The sequence below is a fragment of the Oculina patagonica genome, chromosome 4 (assembly GCF_052425735.1).
Source record: "Oculina patagonica isolate OP01 chromosome 4, crgOcupat, whole genome shotgun sequence".
In the NCBI taxonomy this organism is placed as follows: Eukaryota; Metazoa; Cnidaria; class Anthozoa; order Scleractinia; family Oculinidae; genus Oculina; species Oculina patagonica.
Genome location: NC_135761.1, coordinates 47,606,973 through 47,626,465, shown reverse-complemented (window position 1 = coordinate 47,626,465; position 19,493 = coordinate 47,606,973). Strand labels below are relative to the sequence as shown.

General features: G+C 38.8%; 2 protein-coding genes across 2 annotated transcripts; both read right to left on the bottom strand.

Moving 5' to 3' along the window:
• Positions 1-3,100: 3,100 nt before the first annotated feature.
• Positions 3,101-6,557, bottom strand: LOC144652633 (EGF-like repeat and discoidin I-like domain-containing protein 3). Its single transcript, XM_078512710.1, has 5 exons — positions 6,363-6,557; positions 5,659-5,800; positions 4,895-5,220; positions 4,382-4,525; positions 3,101-3,230 (listed from the first exon to the last, which is right to left on the bottom strand). Exons 1-5 carry the CDS (start codon positions 6,420-6,422, stop codon positions 3,222-3,224), a joined length of 681 nt encoding a protein of 226 aa, XP_078368836.1. The 5' UTR covers positions 6,423-6,557; the 3' UTR covers positions 3,101-3,221.
• A 1,476-nt stretch (positions 6,558-8,033) lies between these two features.
• LOC144648534 (lactadherin-like) lies at positions 8,034-19,148 on the bottom strand. The gene is made up of 10 exons (XM_078508062.1): positions 19,049-19,148; positions 15,982-16,066; positions 14,706-15,031; positions 13,962-14,103; positions 10,613-10,938; positions 9,965-10,109; positions 9,455-9,633; positions 8,983-9,126; positions 8,141-8,242; positions 8,034-8,054 (listed from the first exon to the last, which is right to left on the bottom strand). Exons 1-10 carry the CDS (start codon positions 19,124-19,126, stop codon positions 8,034-8,036), a joined length of 1,548 nt encoding a protein of 515 aa, XP_078364188.1. The 5' UTR covers positions 19,127-19,148.
• Between the last annotated feature and the right edge of the window lie 345 nt (positions 19,149-19,493).

The window sequence follows — 19,493 nt, the reverse complement described above, 5'->3', positions numbered from 1 at the left end:
TCGATGCAAAAGACGAAGCAGAAGGTCGACTGGCCTTTTTAATCGCAGGTGGAATGGCGCTTCAACCTTTCTTGCAGCTGCTTGCAGAAAGTGCTTGAATTTATATAACTCGACAATGTGCATATTTTTGTTCCACACGGCTTTCGGATTTCGTGGAAGGCCGTCAAGAAGATTCAGGGAAGCAAGTTGTACCGCTCTAAACCAGTAAATGTTGGATCTTTGAGGATAGGGTAATTTTCCTATCCGAAACCCGTGTGCGGACAGCCGCCACGGCGCAAAATTATTTTGCAGCGTCGGACTTACGAACACATGAAAGTATTGCTCTTCAAGATCGGAATAGCCGCTCACAAACCGTTGTAAATGTAAAAGGACAAAACAGAAGTGGAATTAAAGGCCTCGATGTTCTTCAAAAGGCGAGTATTTATTTCGTTCTTGACAAAATCGAAATGAGTTTTATCGTTCGTGGTTTGTTGTTGTTTGTGCATTTCAAAATGGTCTTCACGCCACTGCGTGTTTTCAGACTCCATTTGCGAGTGAACTGCCTTGTTTTATTTGATACTATTTGCCAAAACAAAACACTATTTGCCGTCATTCAAGAAAATGTGATTCTTTAATTAAAAAAACGGTCTAATTATCTAACGTATAAATTGGACTTTGGTTCCGTGACGAGGTTGGTGACGTGGTGGATGTCTAGCTTGTGGATAATTTCACGTTTTCGGAAATGTGAAATGCTTCGAACTGCTGCTGCGACCGTTGTTACCTTAATTTTAAACAACAAAAACTGCATGCAATCGTTACTGTTTCTGCAAGTTCAGATAGCAACAACAAAGCGAAAACAAAATAAAATTAATCAAATCCACGCCACTAAATAGAACTGGGCCTCCCACACTCCTTTTTAATTGGACAATTTTCTGTTAATTAGCAATAATACTAATCTTTGACAAATGACGTATCTTGTCTAACTTTTCTGACATTGAGTTTTATTCAGCTGTACGTCGTTAAGACATGTTCTCTTTAATTGCATGTGAATCAGCACGTTATTGCCTCAATAAGAGCGATATGAAAACAAAATGTAAAACATAACAGATTTTAGATTGTTTAGGCTTATTTCGTTCTAATTAAAGGAGTCAGAAAATGTTTTTTAAAGCTTTTTTACGCTAAAAATGCTGTTTGCTGCTGGGAAAAATGGTTAAGTTCGTTTGATCAGAGATTTTTATGTTCTGGGCGATGATTGACACATCAAAATAATAGTTTTAGTGGTCCATTATCCTCTGTTTATTATTGCCATGGCTTGCATTAGAAAGGTGGCACGTAGAGTTTAAACGGTATTACCAAAATTTAGATAGCTTTGTTCCTTCTTTTAGTACAACAGTCGGCTTCAGTGAAAAGTCGGTTCTTATGGATTCACTTTAATTTACGCAGTCAAGCACTTCAATTCCCCCCACCTGATACTGAAACTTTATTTACCCTATATCTGTATCTATCAACTTTATTGGTCTTAAAATTTTACAAATAAAAGAAAAAGACAAGGACCAAAGTGTTAGGCGTGAGCCGTGTTAGGGCTCTAGCAAGTATATGCTAATGAAACCGAGCATTTCACAGTATACAACACAATGCGCAAAGATAGACAACAGTACCGGGAACTCCGTGCCCTACTCTTTTCGATAAGTGTGAGGGTTCTTTAACGTCCCCTGTTGATTATAACACCGAAGATGCAGGAGACGGGGCCTACGGTTTATCTTCGTTATCCGAGAAGACATAGAATATCTAACCATTTGCAGATGTCATTGCAAAGGCAGCACGTTCTCCTCAGTTATTTTAAGACCCTGAGTGTTGGTCCGGTCTGGGACTCGAAGCCGAGACCTCCCGCACGGCAGTCCGGCGCTCTACCAACTGAGCTAACCGGTTGGCGGTAAACGGCTTCTGATGTCACGATTTCCGAAATGTCTCAAACAAACTTCTGGGTGAGGCTCTTGACTTGACTTCTAATAGTTCTGAACAGCGTTTGAGTCATTCGTTAAATCTTTCCTTAGATTTCAAATGGAAATGGTCTCAATGTAAAACACTTATAGCGGAGCTCCCAAGCGGCCCGAAGGGCAGCAGAGCAGAGCCCCATAATCATAATGCAGACATAGAAAAGTTGCATAGAAACAGGAAAGCCATGCATTTCATTTATGATGGTCATCATGGCTAGCGGCATGGTTTGCAAGCGCGTGCGCCCAACAACGACGATGACGCGCAACATGGCACCCATACTCCATACTTTTATTATTGATGTCAGCTTCCATCTTTGATACTGGACATTCATATTATGGTCAATTGGCAGCTGTCAAAACAAGGTATCCGCTAACCAGGATCACATGTCCATATCGCGGGCTCAAGCGTAAAACTCATTTTTGTATTTTAACATCCTATTTATCGAGTTATGGAGCACGCGGGAAGTTTGGAGAGCACGAAAGGAAACTCTAGAATTGGACACTTTCCTTCCTTAAGTCTTAAAATATCATGCCTTGTGGCAACACTCCATCGTGCGGCATTTATTCGAGGGCGACGCTTATTTGAGGGCGGCACTTTTTTAAAATTGGGACGCCACTAAGAACTAATCTTTTACAGTAATTTAAAATGGCCTATATTCATTGTATTTCAGTCATTCGTCTCTTGCTGAAGAGAGAATTGGCGCTAGCTGGTCTGGCAAAGTTTGCGGCCTTCACATTTACATAACTACGTATTTTATGAATGTTGGATAGAAAAACTAATGGGAAAGCGGTAAAGAATCATTTTAAACTGTAAAATATCAATTTTGATGAAAAGAAATGCCCAAGTTTGTTTTAGAGTTGCGTTAAGGTGCTGTTTTAGTTCAACGGAATTCCTAGAATAAGCGCGGCATTGGGACTGTGGCGCTAATTTGGAAGCGGCGCTTGTTATCTTTTTTTTTTTTCAAATGCGGCGCTTATTCGAGGGCGGTGCTTATTTGAGTGAATAAAGTAATTAGAAAATGCTCTATAGGGCAGTACAGAGGAAACTACGAATAATATAGAGCACGAGTTACAACTAAGATGCAAAGACATTACAACCGTTTTGAGTTGAAAAGCTCTTTATATTTATTCTACACTCTACGAACTTGAAGACGTAAGAAACAAATCCCCTACAACTACACCATGTGCTTCAAGTTGCTGCGCCGTTTCCCGTCTGTAAGGCGCCTTGTTGAGCTTTTCTCTTCCTCAGATGCCCTGAAAAAGTATTACATTAGAATTGTTGACTTGTCGTGTCTTTATTAACCTTTAATTAAGTTAACAAAATCTCTCTAATTTCTGTATTCCCACGTCTAACCACCCTCCTTATTATAATAAACGTAAGACTCGCATCTTCAAGGAAACTAAAACAAAAAAATTTTTCATTATCATGCTGATTTAATTGTTTACGCCTACTTTAAGATGTTGTTGGTGGTGTAAATGTAAAGTTACAACCGTCTGTGTCAGTTCACGCATTTGACTCTGAAACGGTGCTATTCGGGTGTCTTAGAGTAATTTCAATTTCTATTCATCTTGGATCTGGCAAGCACGCACAAGTATTGTCATCAAGTAAAAATTGCTATATTTAGAATGAAAGAACATCAGCTAAAGCTGGTTTTCATGCGGGTCCTCTCTCCAGGTCGACGGAAATTAAATATGGGAATGTTGGTTTTTCAGGAGGGAGGAAAACCGGAAAACCCGGAGAAAAACCCTCGGAGCAAGGACGAGAACTATTAACAAACTCAACCCACATAAGACGCCGGGTCCGAAAATCGAACCCGGGCCACATTGGTGGGAGGCGCAGTGCTCTCACCACTTGCTCCCTCAAGAGCTGTGTTAGCTTTTTTCAATCATGCAGGGAACTACAAAGAATAAATCAAACTTAACGCTTTGACATAACTGATCCTCGCATTACGTATGTTACACGTGAACCTAGTAAATGACTTTCTTCATAGGCGTACGGGCCGGGGGGGCAGGGGGGGCTGCAGCCCCCCCAAATTTTGGGCAACTCAGATTTTTTGGGCAGCAAGAGAAATTTGGCCAAAAATTTAGCCGTTAGGCGTAAAAAATGGAAAATTTTAACCGTTAGCCGCAAAATGTGTTAACCGTAAAAATCGGTCAGTGATTATAAATAACCCAAACTAGTTCACTTTATCGTCCCAAAAATGGTCCAAAGACCTAAAATACGTTTTTCAATAATGGAAATTGATTTTTAACTATTAAACACAATGAAAATTAACTTTTAACTTCTGTAAACCGTAATGGAAATAAATTAACCGTTAGCCGTAAAAAGGCCAAAATTTTAACCGTTAACCGTAAAAGACCCCACCCCATTGAGACCCTCATCGTGCGGTTCTATCCACTCTTACCTTAATAGGGCAGCCATACAACTCAGCGCGCATGCTGATATGGCCGTACCATTTCAACGGATGGATTCGGACAAAACGCGCATGGAATGGCGGGAAGATTTTGTGAACAACCATGGTGTCTCGATCAAAGTTGCCCCGAAAAATCTAAAATGCAAAGTGAAAATGGATAAAATTTCTAATATATTATGAATGGATTTATGTAAAATAGCATCAGCATACTAATAAGTTATCCTAGTAGATTTGGATCGAATAGTTTGAACCCGGTTCAAAAGGGATTATAACAACGCTTTACTCCCAAAATAGGCCCGTCTACAATATTTGCCAGAAAATACTAAATGTAGTTACGTGAAAAAATACATTTAACTCGATTGATTGTTAAATTAAATGGGCCAGTTTTTTCACAATCTTTCTTCCTTGGGAAAATACAAGTTTATTGCTACTATGTTCATGAATACCCTAAAAGAGGTCGAAAATGAGCCAGAGGTGATTAACCAAAGTTAAAATTGTGATTACCTTCTTTTTACCGCGCACTGTGTACTTAACCCAGAAGGAACCTGTAAGGCTGTAAGACAGCCAGTAACTGGTTACCCACTGAGAAGCATCTTGCCTTCCTTGTGTCGCTACTTTGGTAACGGTTGTGGGAGTTACAAGATCGATCTGTAGCCATTGGTTGACGTCATTCTTCTTGACACACCAGGCTCCTGCATTGCCTGAAGCAGCCACCAGGTTTAAACGGCCAAGTTTTGCAGCGTGATTATTGTTGTTAATAGTTGAAGCGGTCATGGCACTGTCTTGAATTCTGCCATCTTCCATTCCAAGGGACATTGAGCAATGATAGCCTTTGGAATAAATGTTATCATCATAAACACAAGAACGTGTTGACCATTGATGGAACCCTCGAGCCAAGTGGTCCATGCTGCCGGAGCTTATCCCGGTTTCGATAGCATTAAGCGGTTGTGATCATTATGAGATCTCAAAGATCTTGGTGCAGATGTAATGATGTAATGATACATTAAAATGCTCAACTGTCAATTTACAGAAAATTGTAGAAGTAAGGTCGCATTCCTCGCCCTAAATAGATTTTAACGGCATACCGTACAAGTAATATCTTTTCTTGAAAGTCAAAAAGAAAACTGCCTTGTCCGAGCTAGCGCTAGCTAGGTGAAAAACTGGTAACTGTTTTCTAGAATGAACAGCAAAGATTCCGGAAACTTCTCCAAAAATCTTGAAAATTACATCAATCGGCCTGTTTGTATATTATACAATATTTTAATCACCTTCCTGGCAGCCGTATACCTCTGCTCTCATGCAGATGTGACCATTCCATGTCTTGGGGTGGAATCTAAGATACTTAGCTTGAATTGGTGAATGAAGAGAATGGTAAACTGGAGTGTTGCGGTCGATGGTACCTCCAAAAACCTGATAAATGAATAACACTTGAATCATTTTTTTTACGAGTAAACACAGTTTAAAACTCATTCACGTAATTTATGTTGTTGTGCCCCTGCACAAGGTCGGTTATCATATTTATTTTTGCCTTCTTCAAAAAGCAAAGGCATGATAATCTGCACTCTGCTCTCATGTAACGTGAGCTTTTTAACCCTTTGCGGCTGATAAAAGGGGGTCATGAGTTCAAATCTCACTGTAGCCTTGAAAAATTTTTGCTGCTAAAAAAATCAATACCTCAGATCATTTGTACCCTGGGAAGATCGCTTTGTTCATTTTCATGTTTCAACTTCAGCCCACATATATATCCTTTACATCCTTTACATATATTCACTACGTCAAAAGGCACTGTATCGTTTTTAGGGCCATCCCGAGTTCTATTTTCATATTTCCTAAAAGACAAATCAAAACGACGTCAAACCGGAAAGCTTTTCATACCTTAATATGTCCATCAACGAGTCTGTACCAGGACCAGTGAGAACCATCCACACTGTACGACAAACTGTAGCTCATCACCCAATTGTCACCGTCATACCTTCCCTGAGTAGCCACTTTGCTCACTGTGGTTTCCCGCCCAAAGTAAACTTGCAGCCATTCTTTACCATTGTTAGTGCGCGTGCACCAGGCGCCGAGCTTACCCGAGGCTGGGATCGTATTAAGGCGAGAACGCTGTGGAATGAATCTGGCGTCATGATACGTAGATGCTGATAATGCATTGTCAGGAAGGTGACTGCTCTCCATCCCCAGCGGAAGAAAACAACTGCGGGCTGTAAAAGAAAAGGAAAACCCATTACCGTTTAGTTTATTTTTCTTTTGGTTTGCGATTTTTGCCTATGGGAAACATATATCTGACTGCCAAGTACGGTTTTAAACGCGTCCAACGAGAACTGCGTACTTATACCCGTTTTGTGTTACCTGTCATTCGGGGATACCGTCTAGCATTAAGATTTGTTTCACCTTTTAAGGAAAACAATACTTGAAAGTACTCTTTTTCAATGCTTTCCTTTTCTCAAACCCGGAGACCTTTTTGGCTAAATGTTACCAGTTAATAATTCTCGGCCTTCTTGTCCCCGACAGGACGAAGAGGTTGAGTGAGTGAATAATTTCCGGTGATTAGCCATCAGGATTAAGTAATTTACTTTGTTTATATTTTTGTCAGTGTGTTTTTTTGTTCGTTCTTATTTTGCTCCTTTATTTTGTTTTCGATTTAACCTTTGTTTGTTGTTATAATTTCCACCTGTTAGTTTTCACCGTTCGTATAAATACTGAAGAATAGAATTGTGTTCTGCGGCTGAAGCTTAGTAATCCCCAGAAAATCTCTTTTCCCCGTTCTAGAAAGTTGATGTGTGGATTCCATTTTTCCTAATTTGTCAATGTTTTAAACCAAACATTGATGCTTTATCCGAAACGCAAATACCAGTGATACTGTCCCTTTGTAAGCTTAGAACAACGAGCTTTGGCCTTAGTTCTTTTTCATACTTCTCAGTTAAACAATGGAGTGCGTTACCTGACTGTATTAGAACATGTGACTTTACGGAGTTTAAAAGGAGGATTCTGGGAATGACTTTTGTTTAGACACATTTAATATTATTTTCACATTCTACATTTTACATTTACACATATTTTTATTTATTTTTTCTTGAAGATATTAGGTACAATATAAATACTTATTAAAAGCTACTCTAAAATTCGAGAGGAAAAAAGTGTATGTATGTATGTATGTATGTATGTATGTATGTATGTATGTATGTATGTATGTATGTATGTATGTATGTATGTATGTATGTATGTATGTATGTATGTATGTATGTATGTATGTATGTATGTATGTATGTATGTATGTATGTATGTATGTATACGGGGTTGTCACTCATTAATGTGAGTTTTCTAGTGTCTCTCTTAGAATAAATTATACTTGACACTTTATAGAACGGGCTACTGTAATTTGAATTCCAACAGATCCTCGCAATGCTAAACTATGCAATCAGGCTTCTTATGTCAAAAATGTAAGCTGCAGTTGGATAACAGCCATTTCACGCAAAATTTGCCAGCTACTTTTATTTATGTTACTTTGTAAGCAAAATATAGAAAATTCATGAAAATTATTTAAGACCATCTTGCGAAACGTCGTCGCTTTTGCATTCATTTCGTGCCATTTATTTTAGGGAGCTGACTCAAATTGAATTGCCAACACAATCTTAATTCGTTAGTTGGAACGTCTTTTGCCCTGAAATGATAGAGGAAAGGAAAGAAGTCAATTACTTTACCTTCTTTGCACCCATAAATCTCTACTCGGATCGAGATGTGACCAACCCAAGCTTTAGGATGGAAACGAATGCTTCTGGCAAAAACCCGAGTGTCCGGACTAAAGAAATGTTTTACGACTGTTGTCTTGTCGCTGTTGCCGAGGAAAGTCTGCGGAAGAAATCAATCAATCAATCGTTCAATTAAGTCAATCAAACAAATCAACCAGTCAGTCAGTGAATCAGCCAGTTGGTCGGCCAGCTAACCAACCAGCCAGCCAGTCAGTTAGTAAGTCACTCTGTCAGTTTAGTCCGCTCGTCCCTCGGGCGGCCTTTGAGTCAGTCCGTAAGTCAGTCAGCCAGCCAGCCAGTCGGTCATTTAGTCAGTCAGTCAGTCAGTCAGCCAGTCAGTCAGTCAGTCAGTCAGTCAGTTGGTCAGTCAGTCAGTCAGTCAGCCAGTCAGTCAGCCAGTTGGTCAGTCAGTCAGCCAGCCAGCCAGTCGGTCATTTCGTCAGTCAGTCAGTCAGTCAGTCAGTCAGTCAGTTGGTCAGTCAGTCAGTCAGCCAGTCAGTCAGCCAGTTGGTCAGTCAGTCAGCCAGCCAGCCAGTCGGTCATTTAGTCAGTCAGTCAGTCAGTCAGTCAGTCAGTCAGTCAGTCAGTCAGTCAGTCAGCCAGTCTGTCTCAGTCAGTCGGTCACGCAGACTCAGACTTGCTTTGATCCTTGTAAAGTCACTACACAGATGACTAAAAAGTCTACAATGTCGGTCACTTTACCCTATCAAATCCACTTTGACCACAAAAACTAAATGCAGTTAAAGTCATAATTGCCATACATTAAAATAAAAAATTAACACAAAATGGAAACAGGTACTTGAGAAATGGTATTTCTATGACTCTTTCATTTTCCTTTACCTTGATTTGGCTGTTTTCCCGGATGTAAACCCAATTGAAGTCGTCTGCGGTGTAAGCCAATGAGAAACTTGTCACCCATTGATTGGCATCATTCCGACCCTGAGTGGCCACACCTCTTATATTGTACAAACGGCCCAGTTTTACCTGAAATGAAAAGCATCTCTGGTCTCTATTTTTTTTTTGAAAGATGTCTTAAGTTTACAGGCTTTAAAGGATTAAGAAATCTTATCATGTGGAAAGTACTTTGCATCATATTCCATTTTTACACGTACAAAAATTTCCCGCCATGCACGACTATCCCATTTTCTTTTTTTAACGGGGATTTTCCCGGTAAAACCAAATTGGTTATGGACTTTTGCTAGCATGGCCTCTAGCATAGCATTTACAACCCAAACTACATGATGCGGAAAAAGGTTCTCAACTACAAAGATCATTTTTCACTTTCAAGTTAACTACACAATCTTAATCATACCCGAAGCCACTGATTGCCATCATTTTTAGCAGCAGCCCAACAATATTTGCCGCCACTTGGTATCAAGTTAAGCCTGCCTCTGTTTGGAAGGAAGCCGGAACTGGCTGATGATGAGGCTGTGAACGCTTCATCTCGAAGTCTACCATCCTCCGCACCAACAGGCATCAAGCAGGTCTTTACTGGATAAAAATCAAACCAAAAATTTTTTCAAAACAAATAGAATATTTCTCGAATGAGAACTTTTTTCCGCAACTCTCCTTACACGATAATTTCAAGGGCTCTTTAAAGAAACCCACCAGTAAAATCCGACAACAAATATTTTACTTTGTGCATAGCAAAGTAAAATATTCAGCACCACTTTCACCTTTTTTCTTGCCCAATACAGTATTACAGATTGCAGGGCTTTTTTCAACATACACAGTCCTTTGATAATAACCCATTTTGGCAGCCATGCAATTACGTTTGCAGCTGGCAAGGTTAGGTACAATAAAGCTTATTAGGATACTTAACCACTTCGGCAACCATACAGTTCAGCTCTCAGACAAGGTCCATTGTGGTTGTTAGTCTTCGGATGAAAGCGAATGTAGCGTGCCTCGATGTGAGGTTTCAGGGAGTGTGTAATGACAGTGTTCCTGTCAGTATTCCCAGCAAACACCTAGAATAACAATACCTTACAGTTGAACAAATTCTGATAAATTCAGGCATAAACCAGCCTTGACTATGCCATAGAATAATACCTCTCCCTAAAAGTAAACTTTTTCCTTTAAGTTACGTTCGCAAGCCGATAATGACCGGAGTTGAAATTACAATTGTCAGATGTGACAAAAGCTACTTAGAAAAGAAAAGTACACGTGGTTCATCATTTTTACGAGTTTTGTTTGTTTATTGAATATTATAATACTTTTTTCACTCTGATCTACCAAAAAGTTTACTTATTTATTTTCTGTAGTAAAAAGCAGTTGTTAAATGTTCATCTTTTTATGATTGGGCAGTTTAATGCCAGTCCCAGTTTTTTATCTTCCTTTGTTGTTTTATTGTTATTTTTGTTGTTGTTTTATTTATGGGAAATTGGTAGTCTTAAGTTCTTTAACTTTTGTAGTAAGTAAACAAATAATTTAAGAACGACGCTAATTGGGAGTTTTAGAAAGGTTAGCTTACCTTCTCTGCAGCACGTTGTTTGTAGGCAGTCCAGTGCATTCCATCCACACTGTAGGACAGTGTGTAAGTTGTAACTCTGTCCTCACTGTTGTAACGGCCTTGGGTTGCCACTTTTGTCACTGCAGTGATTTCTCCCAAGTCGATTTGAAGCCACTGATTAGTACTTTTTGCTTTTGGACACCAGGTACCAACATGCTTGCCATCAGACAAAATGTTCAGTCTCGCAAGTGAAGGTCGGTGTCTGTTGTCATAACTACTAGACGCTGTAAATGCACTGTCAGAGATCCTTTTGTCTTCCAAACCGAGTGACACTGAACAACTGTGAACTAAAAACGAAAATAATGCAAGGTCTTCTTTCAATTAACTATGCGCTGACCCTCTCTAAAAAGCAAATCTGCGACAGCTGTATATAGTTAAGCAATGTGTTTAAAACGAACTAAATGTCAATTATATTAATTATATAAAGATTGTAACAAAATATAACAAAAAGGCACATAGCCAACTGGACTTCTTTTCTTAAAGAAAATCATCGTTTATTTGTATTGTTAATCTGTTTAGATCATGACCACGTAAGTTTTCTCCCAAAATGGTGAAGATAGGAGCCAGCTGTTCGCAGGCTAGTGAAGAGATAACCGGAACCACGGGCAAGGGTTCTATATCAAACAATAAGGAAAACGAAATGATATGGCTCTGATTCTTTTCAGATTAAGCAGACAGACGCGGAGGTCTATTCCCTTTTACAAAATTGCTACAGGACAACGTGCAATGGGGCGATTGGTTAAGAATACATTTTTTTGTTCACTTGCACGAAAAATAATTGACACGTGCTGCCAACCATTACGTCTTATCTATATCTTGTACTCTCATAAAGAATAGCTTTCTCTATGACAAGGATACCAGCTGGGAGAACAATCAGCTACTTTATTATTTGTGTTAAAGGACGTGAATGGGTTACAGGTTAAACTGACAAACCTTATCCAACAGACATTTAAGTGCCAGACATTTATGTTTAAATAAGACATCAGACTTTGGTTGTGACGATATTTAGTTAGTGGTTTATGTACTTCCGGTTGCCAGCGGTGTACATACTTCCGGTAACACTTATTATCTAGTGCACCTATCAATGGTTTGCCCCAGGATGGGGGGGGGGGGGGGTAACCCACGGGAATTTGACATCGTGAAGCTCTCCCAGAGTAGGGATTTTGACATCTAAAATGGTCTGCTGGGTTAGAAATTTAAGAGGAGATATGTGAAATTTGACATGCGCTAGGTGCCCAGGGGTGGGGAATTCGACTCTGAATTCCAAAAAATGTCAAATTCCCCTGGGGTTGCCCCCCCCCCCATCCTGGGGCAAACCATTGATAGGTGCATAGTACTGTCGTGCATTGCGAATTGTGTAGTGTTTGCCCGCCATCTTGAGTAAAGAATTCAGTTGTGTTCGCCATTTCGCCTCTGTTTAGTTATTTTAGCAGCTCGTAGCCATCGCATGGGTCATAGGATGAAGCAACAGGCATCTGTATGCTGGCAGCCTCTATATCTTCAAATGTTAGACAAAACACTTATTGGACCATCCTCGGAGACCCAGGGGCAGTTAGTGGGGCGAGGAAAACGCGAAAATGCGGGTAGAAAATAGCGCGAAACTGCGAGGGAATAAATCAGCATATAAAAGTTGTATTGACTGAAAGTGCCCCTGGGGAAAGATTCTTACCAGGCCAGTTCAAAAAGCTCTCTGAATACTGCCTCCTGATTGGGCAGAAAAATCTTTTGTATTCCCTTTGTATTATTCTGCCCAATCGGCGACCAGCCTGACTACAGTCCTTTTGGTGTGTTCTCACACGAAATATGTACACAAAGCCAGTTCGTTCGCCATACCTGTCTTGCTTGTTCGCCAAGAATTTGCTCGGGAAGGAAAAGTTTCGGCTAGTGCCTCCCCTGGTTAAAAACGTCGAAAGTTTGACGGCCATGCACGCGGAGAAACGGCGGATTCTTCAGATTGTGGTCGATCGCAGGTATCGTAACACCGGCATGCTGTTTGCGAGTTTTAAAAGTTTGTGTGCGATATACTAGTTGCACTGCTGTAATGGATGTTTTCAGATTTTTTCTGGGAAGATCAATGACAGCTTAACGCGAAACTTTTCCAAACAAGAGTAATTTTTTTACGAACAAGCCCGGCAGATTTGTCAAGCGGCCGTCTAGCTGCGCGTGCAAAGCGTGCAGCAGCGATTCCTAAGTTTTTTATAGGTGAGATTATAGAAGATCGATCGCAGCTGGAAGCGAAACTACAACAACAACAAAAAGTTTATTTAAACAATCATATTATTTACAATATTTTTCACCTCCTGCAATTAGCCTAGTTATTCGAGGCGGGAGGTAAGAAGAAAATGAAGAAGAAAAAATAAATAAATAAAGTTACAAAAAGGTAATACCTTATCTACATTAAAGAAAAGATAGTAATAACAAAGATAACTTCGAATATCATAGTAATAAATTAAAATAACAATGTGCTTTAAATTACATTAAGCTAAAGATTTTAGGAAGTCAAAAACTATTTCCAAACAAACTTTCATCAAGACCTTACATTTTGTAAAATTTTTCCGTCGATCGACCGATTAGCTACGCGCGCGTGTAATGCGTGCAGCAGCAATTGTAGCACTCAAATGACGGTCATATTTCCCGAAGACAAAATTTTCCGACACTTCACATCCAAGTTGAGGAGGCACTAGCCGAAACTTTTCCTTCCCGAGCAAATTCTTGGCGAACAAGCAAGACAGGTATGGCGAGCGAACTGGCTTTGTGTACATATTTCGTGTGAGAACACATCAAAAGGACTGTAGTCAGGCTGGTCGCCGATTGGGCAGAATAATACAAAGGGAATACAAAAGATTTTTCTGCCCAATCAGGAGGCAGTATTCAGAGAGCTTTTTGAACTGGTCTGATAAGAATCTTTCCCCAGGGGCACTTTCAGTCAATACAACTTTTATATGCTGTTTTTTTCCCTCGCAGTTTCGCGCTATTTTCTAGCCGCATTTTTGCGTTTCCCTCGCCCCACTAACTGCCCCTGGGTCTCCGAGGATGTTATTGGACAACCTCAGGCTGGTTTCAAGTTAGCTGTCCTACTGCATATTTTTAAATCACCAAGTGTAAAATCGCCATCAGGTTAGTTCCAAAATATGCCAAAACTACCAGTAATGAACAAAACATTTTTTCCCCTAAAATGTAAAAATGATGACGAGTAATACACCCCATTCAATCTGCTGAATAGCTGTAAAGTAAGATTTATCTCGAATCCCTGATGAGGCCATCATCAATGTTATGATTTGTAGGGGGCATATAGGATTCATGTACATACCATTTCTGCAGCCATACACCTCTGCTCTGATTGAAGTATGTCCCTTGTAGGTTTTAGGGTGGAACCGAATGAGCCGAGCATTGAATGGTGTTACAAGCAGATGTTCGACAACTGTGTTTTGATCGTTGTTAGCAGGAAAAACCTAAAGGCAATAATTAATATAAATAGATAATTTCAGCATTTATATATATATATTGTATTTTATATATTCCATTATCTATACATTCCTTGCACTAGTAGTACCGTTGTACTTACACACCAGAGAAAAGAGGATCAGACCACGTTTTAACATTCAAATCACTAACACTGGGAACTACCTTGCCTAATCTTTTTGAACAATATAATATAATTCTTTTATTGTTATAATGTCCGTACTATTGATAGGAGGCAAGGTGTAGGGGACAAGGCCAACAGCTAAGAACGTTGACCGTCTATACTGTGAAAATTTTCCTTACACACAGCCAGCATGATTTTACCAGGTGTGTTTATTAGTAAAATATTACGCAGTTCAGTCTGTTAATTTACAATTTTAACCCATTATAACCATCATAACCTTGCGTGTGCAGCACCAAGTAATTGTATGTAATTTGTTTCTGGATTTAATTTATTTCTTTAATTTTTCATAATGAGATGTCTGTTCCAGTTATTGGAAAGACATCTGTTCTATTTCATGGCGAGACATGAAATACGGGTAGACTTGGTGTATAGCTTCTGTAAAGAAACTCGACGGGTGTTTTTCCTTACCCATGTTACACTGTTTTCCTTGTACTCGGCCCAGTGCATTCCGTCCACACTATAAGAGAGAGTGTACTTCGTTACCCAATTGTTAGCGCCTTGCTGTCCTTGTGTGGCCACTTTAGTCACGTGCACCAGTTCTCCAAAGTCTATTTGTAGCCACTGTTTGCCGTCATTGGTTTTTGCTCCCCAGGCTCCATATCCTTTACTATCAGAATATATGTTTAACCTGGAACGCGCTGGAACATATTTGGAATTGTAACTGGAAGAAGCAGAAAATGCGCCATCTGGCACGTGACCATTTTCCAAACCAAGAGGAAGGGCACAGCGGTAAACTGAAAAAGAATGAATTGCGTTTATTTTTGTTTATTTTTTTGGTTTATATAACTGTCGTAATGATTCTAGTTAAAAATGTAAATAACGTCATAAAATATTACCATTTATAACCCAATCATTATTTTTTGTGCGCGCTCATTGGACAAAACGCATCACGTGGTACAAAATCGGAAGACGGGTATCAGCGAATAATAGTTATACCCCGTCCGATTTGATATCCGTCGCCGGATTTTGTAGGCAAGCACAAAACAAACGAATGAAGCCATGTTATTTAATTCTAATGAATCACAGAGTTAAAAAGTCACGTAAACCAATCAACTTACATTTGTTTTAACCAAAGTTACGCCGGGTTTATTACGTAGGTTTTTTCCTATAAATTTACTGGCGATAAAGCGCGTTGTAGAAATCAATTGGAGGGTTATAAAATAAATAAACCCCTTTCTGGCTTGCTAGTATATTGGAGGATAATGCCCTTGGCTGAAAGATTGTCCTCAAAATTTTACAGTTGCCCTCGAAGCTTCGCTTCTCGGCCAACTGTTCATTTTTCGACAATCTTTAAGCCTTGGGCATTATCCTCCAATATACCAGTCGCCTGAAGGGGTTTATTTACTAAATAGTTCCCTCAATTAAGTCAACTTCCTCTTCTTTTAATATTAGAGCAGCATAAAATTATGTTTCGTACATTTTTACACAACTACATCATCACCGACAGGTGTCGTTATATACAACACTGAAAACTCAAGAAGCAAAATTTTAAAGCTGACTGCAAGTATACCTTCACGTTTAGTTCAAATAGCATTTAAGGTCAGGCAAATATAACTAAGATTATTAAAAATCCCTAGGTCAATTAAAAAAAGTTAGCAATCTGTAAAAGTGTCCACAAATTACTACAAATTGCTATTGTGACCTGAACTTCAGAAAATCAGATCTGCATTCTCAGGCTGCTTACCTAACAAAGGGTTGGTATAAATACTTCTTTTCTGAAGTGACAGCTGTTTGCCTGGTTGGAGGTTTTCATCAGTGATGCTATGAAACTGAGAAAAGAAGGAAAGAAAAAAGACTTTTTGTGAGTGCGCCGTGAATGATTCTGTTAAATATTCCCAATTTTCGGTTTTCAATGTAGGCTTTTAAGCCAAGAAATTAGACTCCCTTAAATTCTTTTTCGATAATCCGCTGAATTGTTCGCACAAGTGTTTTTTTCAGTGACTAAAGGATTGTTCAAACTAACAGAAAATCATTAAAAAACTGACCCTCTACCAAAATCAAAAATCTGCTAAATGTGAAAGAAAGATTTTTCTGTTATAAGAGTTAAGCTATTTTTGTTTTGCAAAAATTTGACGAGGATCTAATGGCACTGAATTTTCAAACAAATAGTTTTTTCCAGTGTTCTCTCAACATTTTCTGTTTGTTACAATCGAAACAAAAATGTTGAAAAACTCTTAAGAAAAAGCAATCATAATCATTAAATTGAGATTTATGTTGACACAACAATTGCCTATTTTATGTTGCCGAAACCAAAAAATGAGGATACATCAACATAAACCAGCATTTATATGAGGGGGTTGAGGGTTTTCAAGCGATGTTTGTGTGTAAGAGCTTCCAAACAATAGAGATAGCAACGAAACTATTTGTCACTATGAAGTCACTAGCCACTACTGAAGAGGAAAGTTAAAGAACACAACGCCCGTCAGGTGTTTATATATAAATACTAAGCTTTGGGATGTCTTTATTAAGCTTCGTTGTATCTATCTTCCTGTTTTCGGGGGGAGGAGAGGACCCTGGTTCAACACTCCAAACAACAAATTGGATGCCCCCCCCCCCCCCCCCCCACCGAGTAAACAATATATTTCATGTCCTGACTTGTTACAAATTAATTTTTACATCACTATTCTTGGAGAGGAAACGTGACTTGACAAAATTGAGCAAAAGAGAACGTTTTCGCATTTCAGTTGTTTTCCTTTTTGTAAAGAAACGCTTTTTACACTATAATAGCCTCAAAACCAGATATACTCATCTCAAGACAAAATCTCATCAAGAAAGTTATCTAAAAGAAAGAAAATTTAGAAAAAAAACTTGAATTCTACGCTACACACTCTGAGACGGTGCCAAAAATGATCAGTAAATTCAATATCTTTATTGACTTTTACTTACAAGAAAAAAGGAATCATTTCGATTTTAGCTAAATGCACGACCGAAGCAGAAAAACTCTCTTCTTGAGACCTTTTAGCTGATAAAACTTATAATAAAAACTTATTTTTCTATCATAGAATTGTCGAAGACCGATCAAAACTTCTCTCTTTTCACGTTATTACATTTTGTATTCGATTTGAACCTAAATTTCACGTTGCCACCTGACTTATCTATATATTTCTCTAACAAATTAAGCATTTGACGTAAGTGCTCCAGTTTCATGTACGAAAGAAAGCTTGCGATGCGGATCTTTTTTGTACGATTTCGTTGTGAAAAAAAAACAGAGAATTACTCGCAATATGAAGAAAATCGTACCTTTGGAGAAGTTTCTTCCGCTTGAGAGAGCAATATCACCGATGCGACGAGAAAAATCTTAACCAAGAAGAAAGTCATCCTGAAAGTTGCCTCTTAAAGTCCTTCCCTTAACAGAAACTTGAGGGAATGACAAAGGTCTCCGGAGAAAAACATAACTTTGAATGAATTATTTTATTGTTTGGAAAACTCGAAAAATCTCGTACAATATTTGCAGTCCTATTGTTTTTGATAGTACACACAACAAATGACCGAGGGATAGAAGGGTAGGAAAAGAAGATCAGGGGAGTAGGGAATATACCTCAAGGCATGTCAAGGAACGCATTTGAAAAAGGTAGATAGTTGTTTTGAATCCCTAAAGATTTTACAGCTGATTAGTCAGATTGAGGTCTTTACATTTGGGTAGGATTATTTCCACACTAGTAAAATATCTGAGTATTTTAGAAAATCTTTACTTGTTTTTATCTGCCTGTTTTCAGGGTGATAGGGGACCCTGGGTCAACACGTCAAACAACAAACAGTACGACACCCCCCCCCCCCCCCCTTCCGAATAAACAATATCTTTCATGTCCTGACTTGTTACAAATTTTACATCACTATTCTTGGAGAGGAAACGTAACATGATAAAATTGAGCAAAAAAGAACGTTTTCGGTTTTCAGCCGGTTTTCCTTTTGTAAAAATCGTTTACTGGACTATAAATGCCCCAAAACCAGTAATACTCCACTCAAGACAAAATCTCATAAAGTAAGTTATCTGAAGGAAGGAAATAAAGAGCAACATGCATTCAACGAAACAAACGCAGAAAGTTCTGAAACGGCGCCAGAAATGATCGTTAAAATTCAAGTATTATTATTCACAAGATAAAAGGTGGATGTTTTTATCGAGATGATAATTCTGAAATCCGTACAGTACAGAAAATCTACTAGGATAACTTCAATTTTATCTTTCTCTATTTCAGCTGAATGCACAACCGAAGCAGAAAAAGTTTCTTTCATGACACCTTTTTAGCTGATAAAACTAATAACATAAATTTCTTTTTTTAGCAGAAAAAGGCGGGGACTGATCAAAACTTCTATTTTCCCGTTACTACAGTTGTTTGATAATACTCTAAATTTCCCGTTGCCGACTGCTTTATCTATTTCTCTAACAAATTAAACCTTTGAATTTAGTGTTCCAGTTTTATGTTTGATCAGGTTTGAAAGAAAGCTTGCGAGAAAAACTCACTTCTTGAGACCTTTTAGATGATAAAACTAATAAAACGAACTTCTTGTATTAGCAGAGAAATGTCGGGGACTGATAAAATTTTTCCTTTTCTCGTTACGATGTTTTTCATTTGATCCTAAATTTCACGTTGCCGACTGCTTCATCTATTTCTCGAACAAGTTAAACCTTTGAATTTAAGTGCTCCAGTTTGAGGGTGAAAGAATGCTTGCGATGGGGATCTTTTTGTTCGATTTCTTTGGACTAAAGAAAAAAAAACAGAGCACAACGCACAATATGAAAAAGATCATACCTTTGAAGAAGTTTCTTCTGCTTGAGACAGCAATATCACTGATGCGACGATAACAATCTTAACCAAGAAAAAAGTCATCCTGGAAGTCTTTGAAGTCCTTTCCTTAACAGAAACTCGAGGGAATGACAAAGGTCTCCGGAGAAGAACATCACTTTGAATGAATTATCCTATTGTCTTGAAAGACTCGAAAAATCTCGTACAATATTTGCAGTCCTATTGTTTTGGAAAGTACACAACAAATGACCGAGGGATAGAAGGGTAAGAAGAGAATGTCAGGGGAGTGGGGAATATACCTCAAGGCATGCAAGGAACACGAAGGTACGTAGTTGTTTTGAATCCCTAAAGATATTACAGTTGATTTGGTCAGATTGCGGTCTTTACATATTGGTAGGATTCTTTCCACACTAATAGCAAACGAATCACTGTGTTTTAAATGGAACTAATT

Bases quoted from the DNA above. Each gene is read 5' to 3' on its own strand.
- LOC144648534 (XM_078508062.1), bottom strand. From the start codon at position 19,126: ATGACTTTTTTCTTGGTTAAGATTGTTATCGTCGCATCAGTGATATTG. The intron at 16,067-19,048 runs GTATGATCTTTT...TTCTTTTCTCAG, and splicing joins CAGAAGAAACTTCTTCAAAG to TTTCATAGCATCACTGATGA. The intron at 8,055-8,140 runs GTTGGTCACATC...CTATCATTTCAG, and splicing joins GTTTCCATCCTAAAGCTTGG to GGCAAAAGACGTTCCAACTA.
- LOC144652633 (XM_078512710.1), bottom strand. From the start codon at position 6,422: ATGGCTGCAAGTTTACTTTGGGCGGGAAACCACAGTGAGCAAAGTGGC. The intron at 5,801-6,362 runs GTATGACGGTGA...TTCATTTATCAG, and splicing joins AAAGTGGCTACTCAGGGAAG to GTTTTTGGAGGTACCATCGA. The intron at 4,526-4,894 runs GTAATCACAATT...TTTGCATTTTAG, and splicing joins CAGTGCGCGGTAAAAAGAAG to ATTTTTCGGGGCAACTTTGA.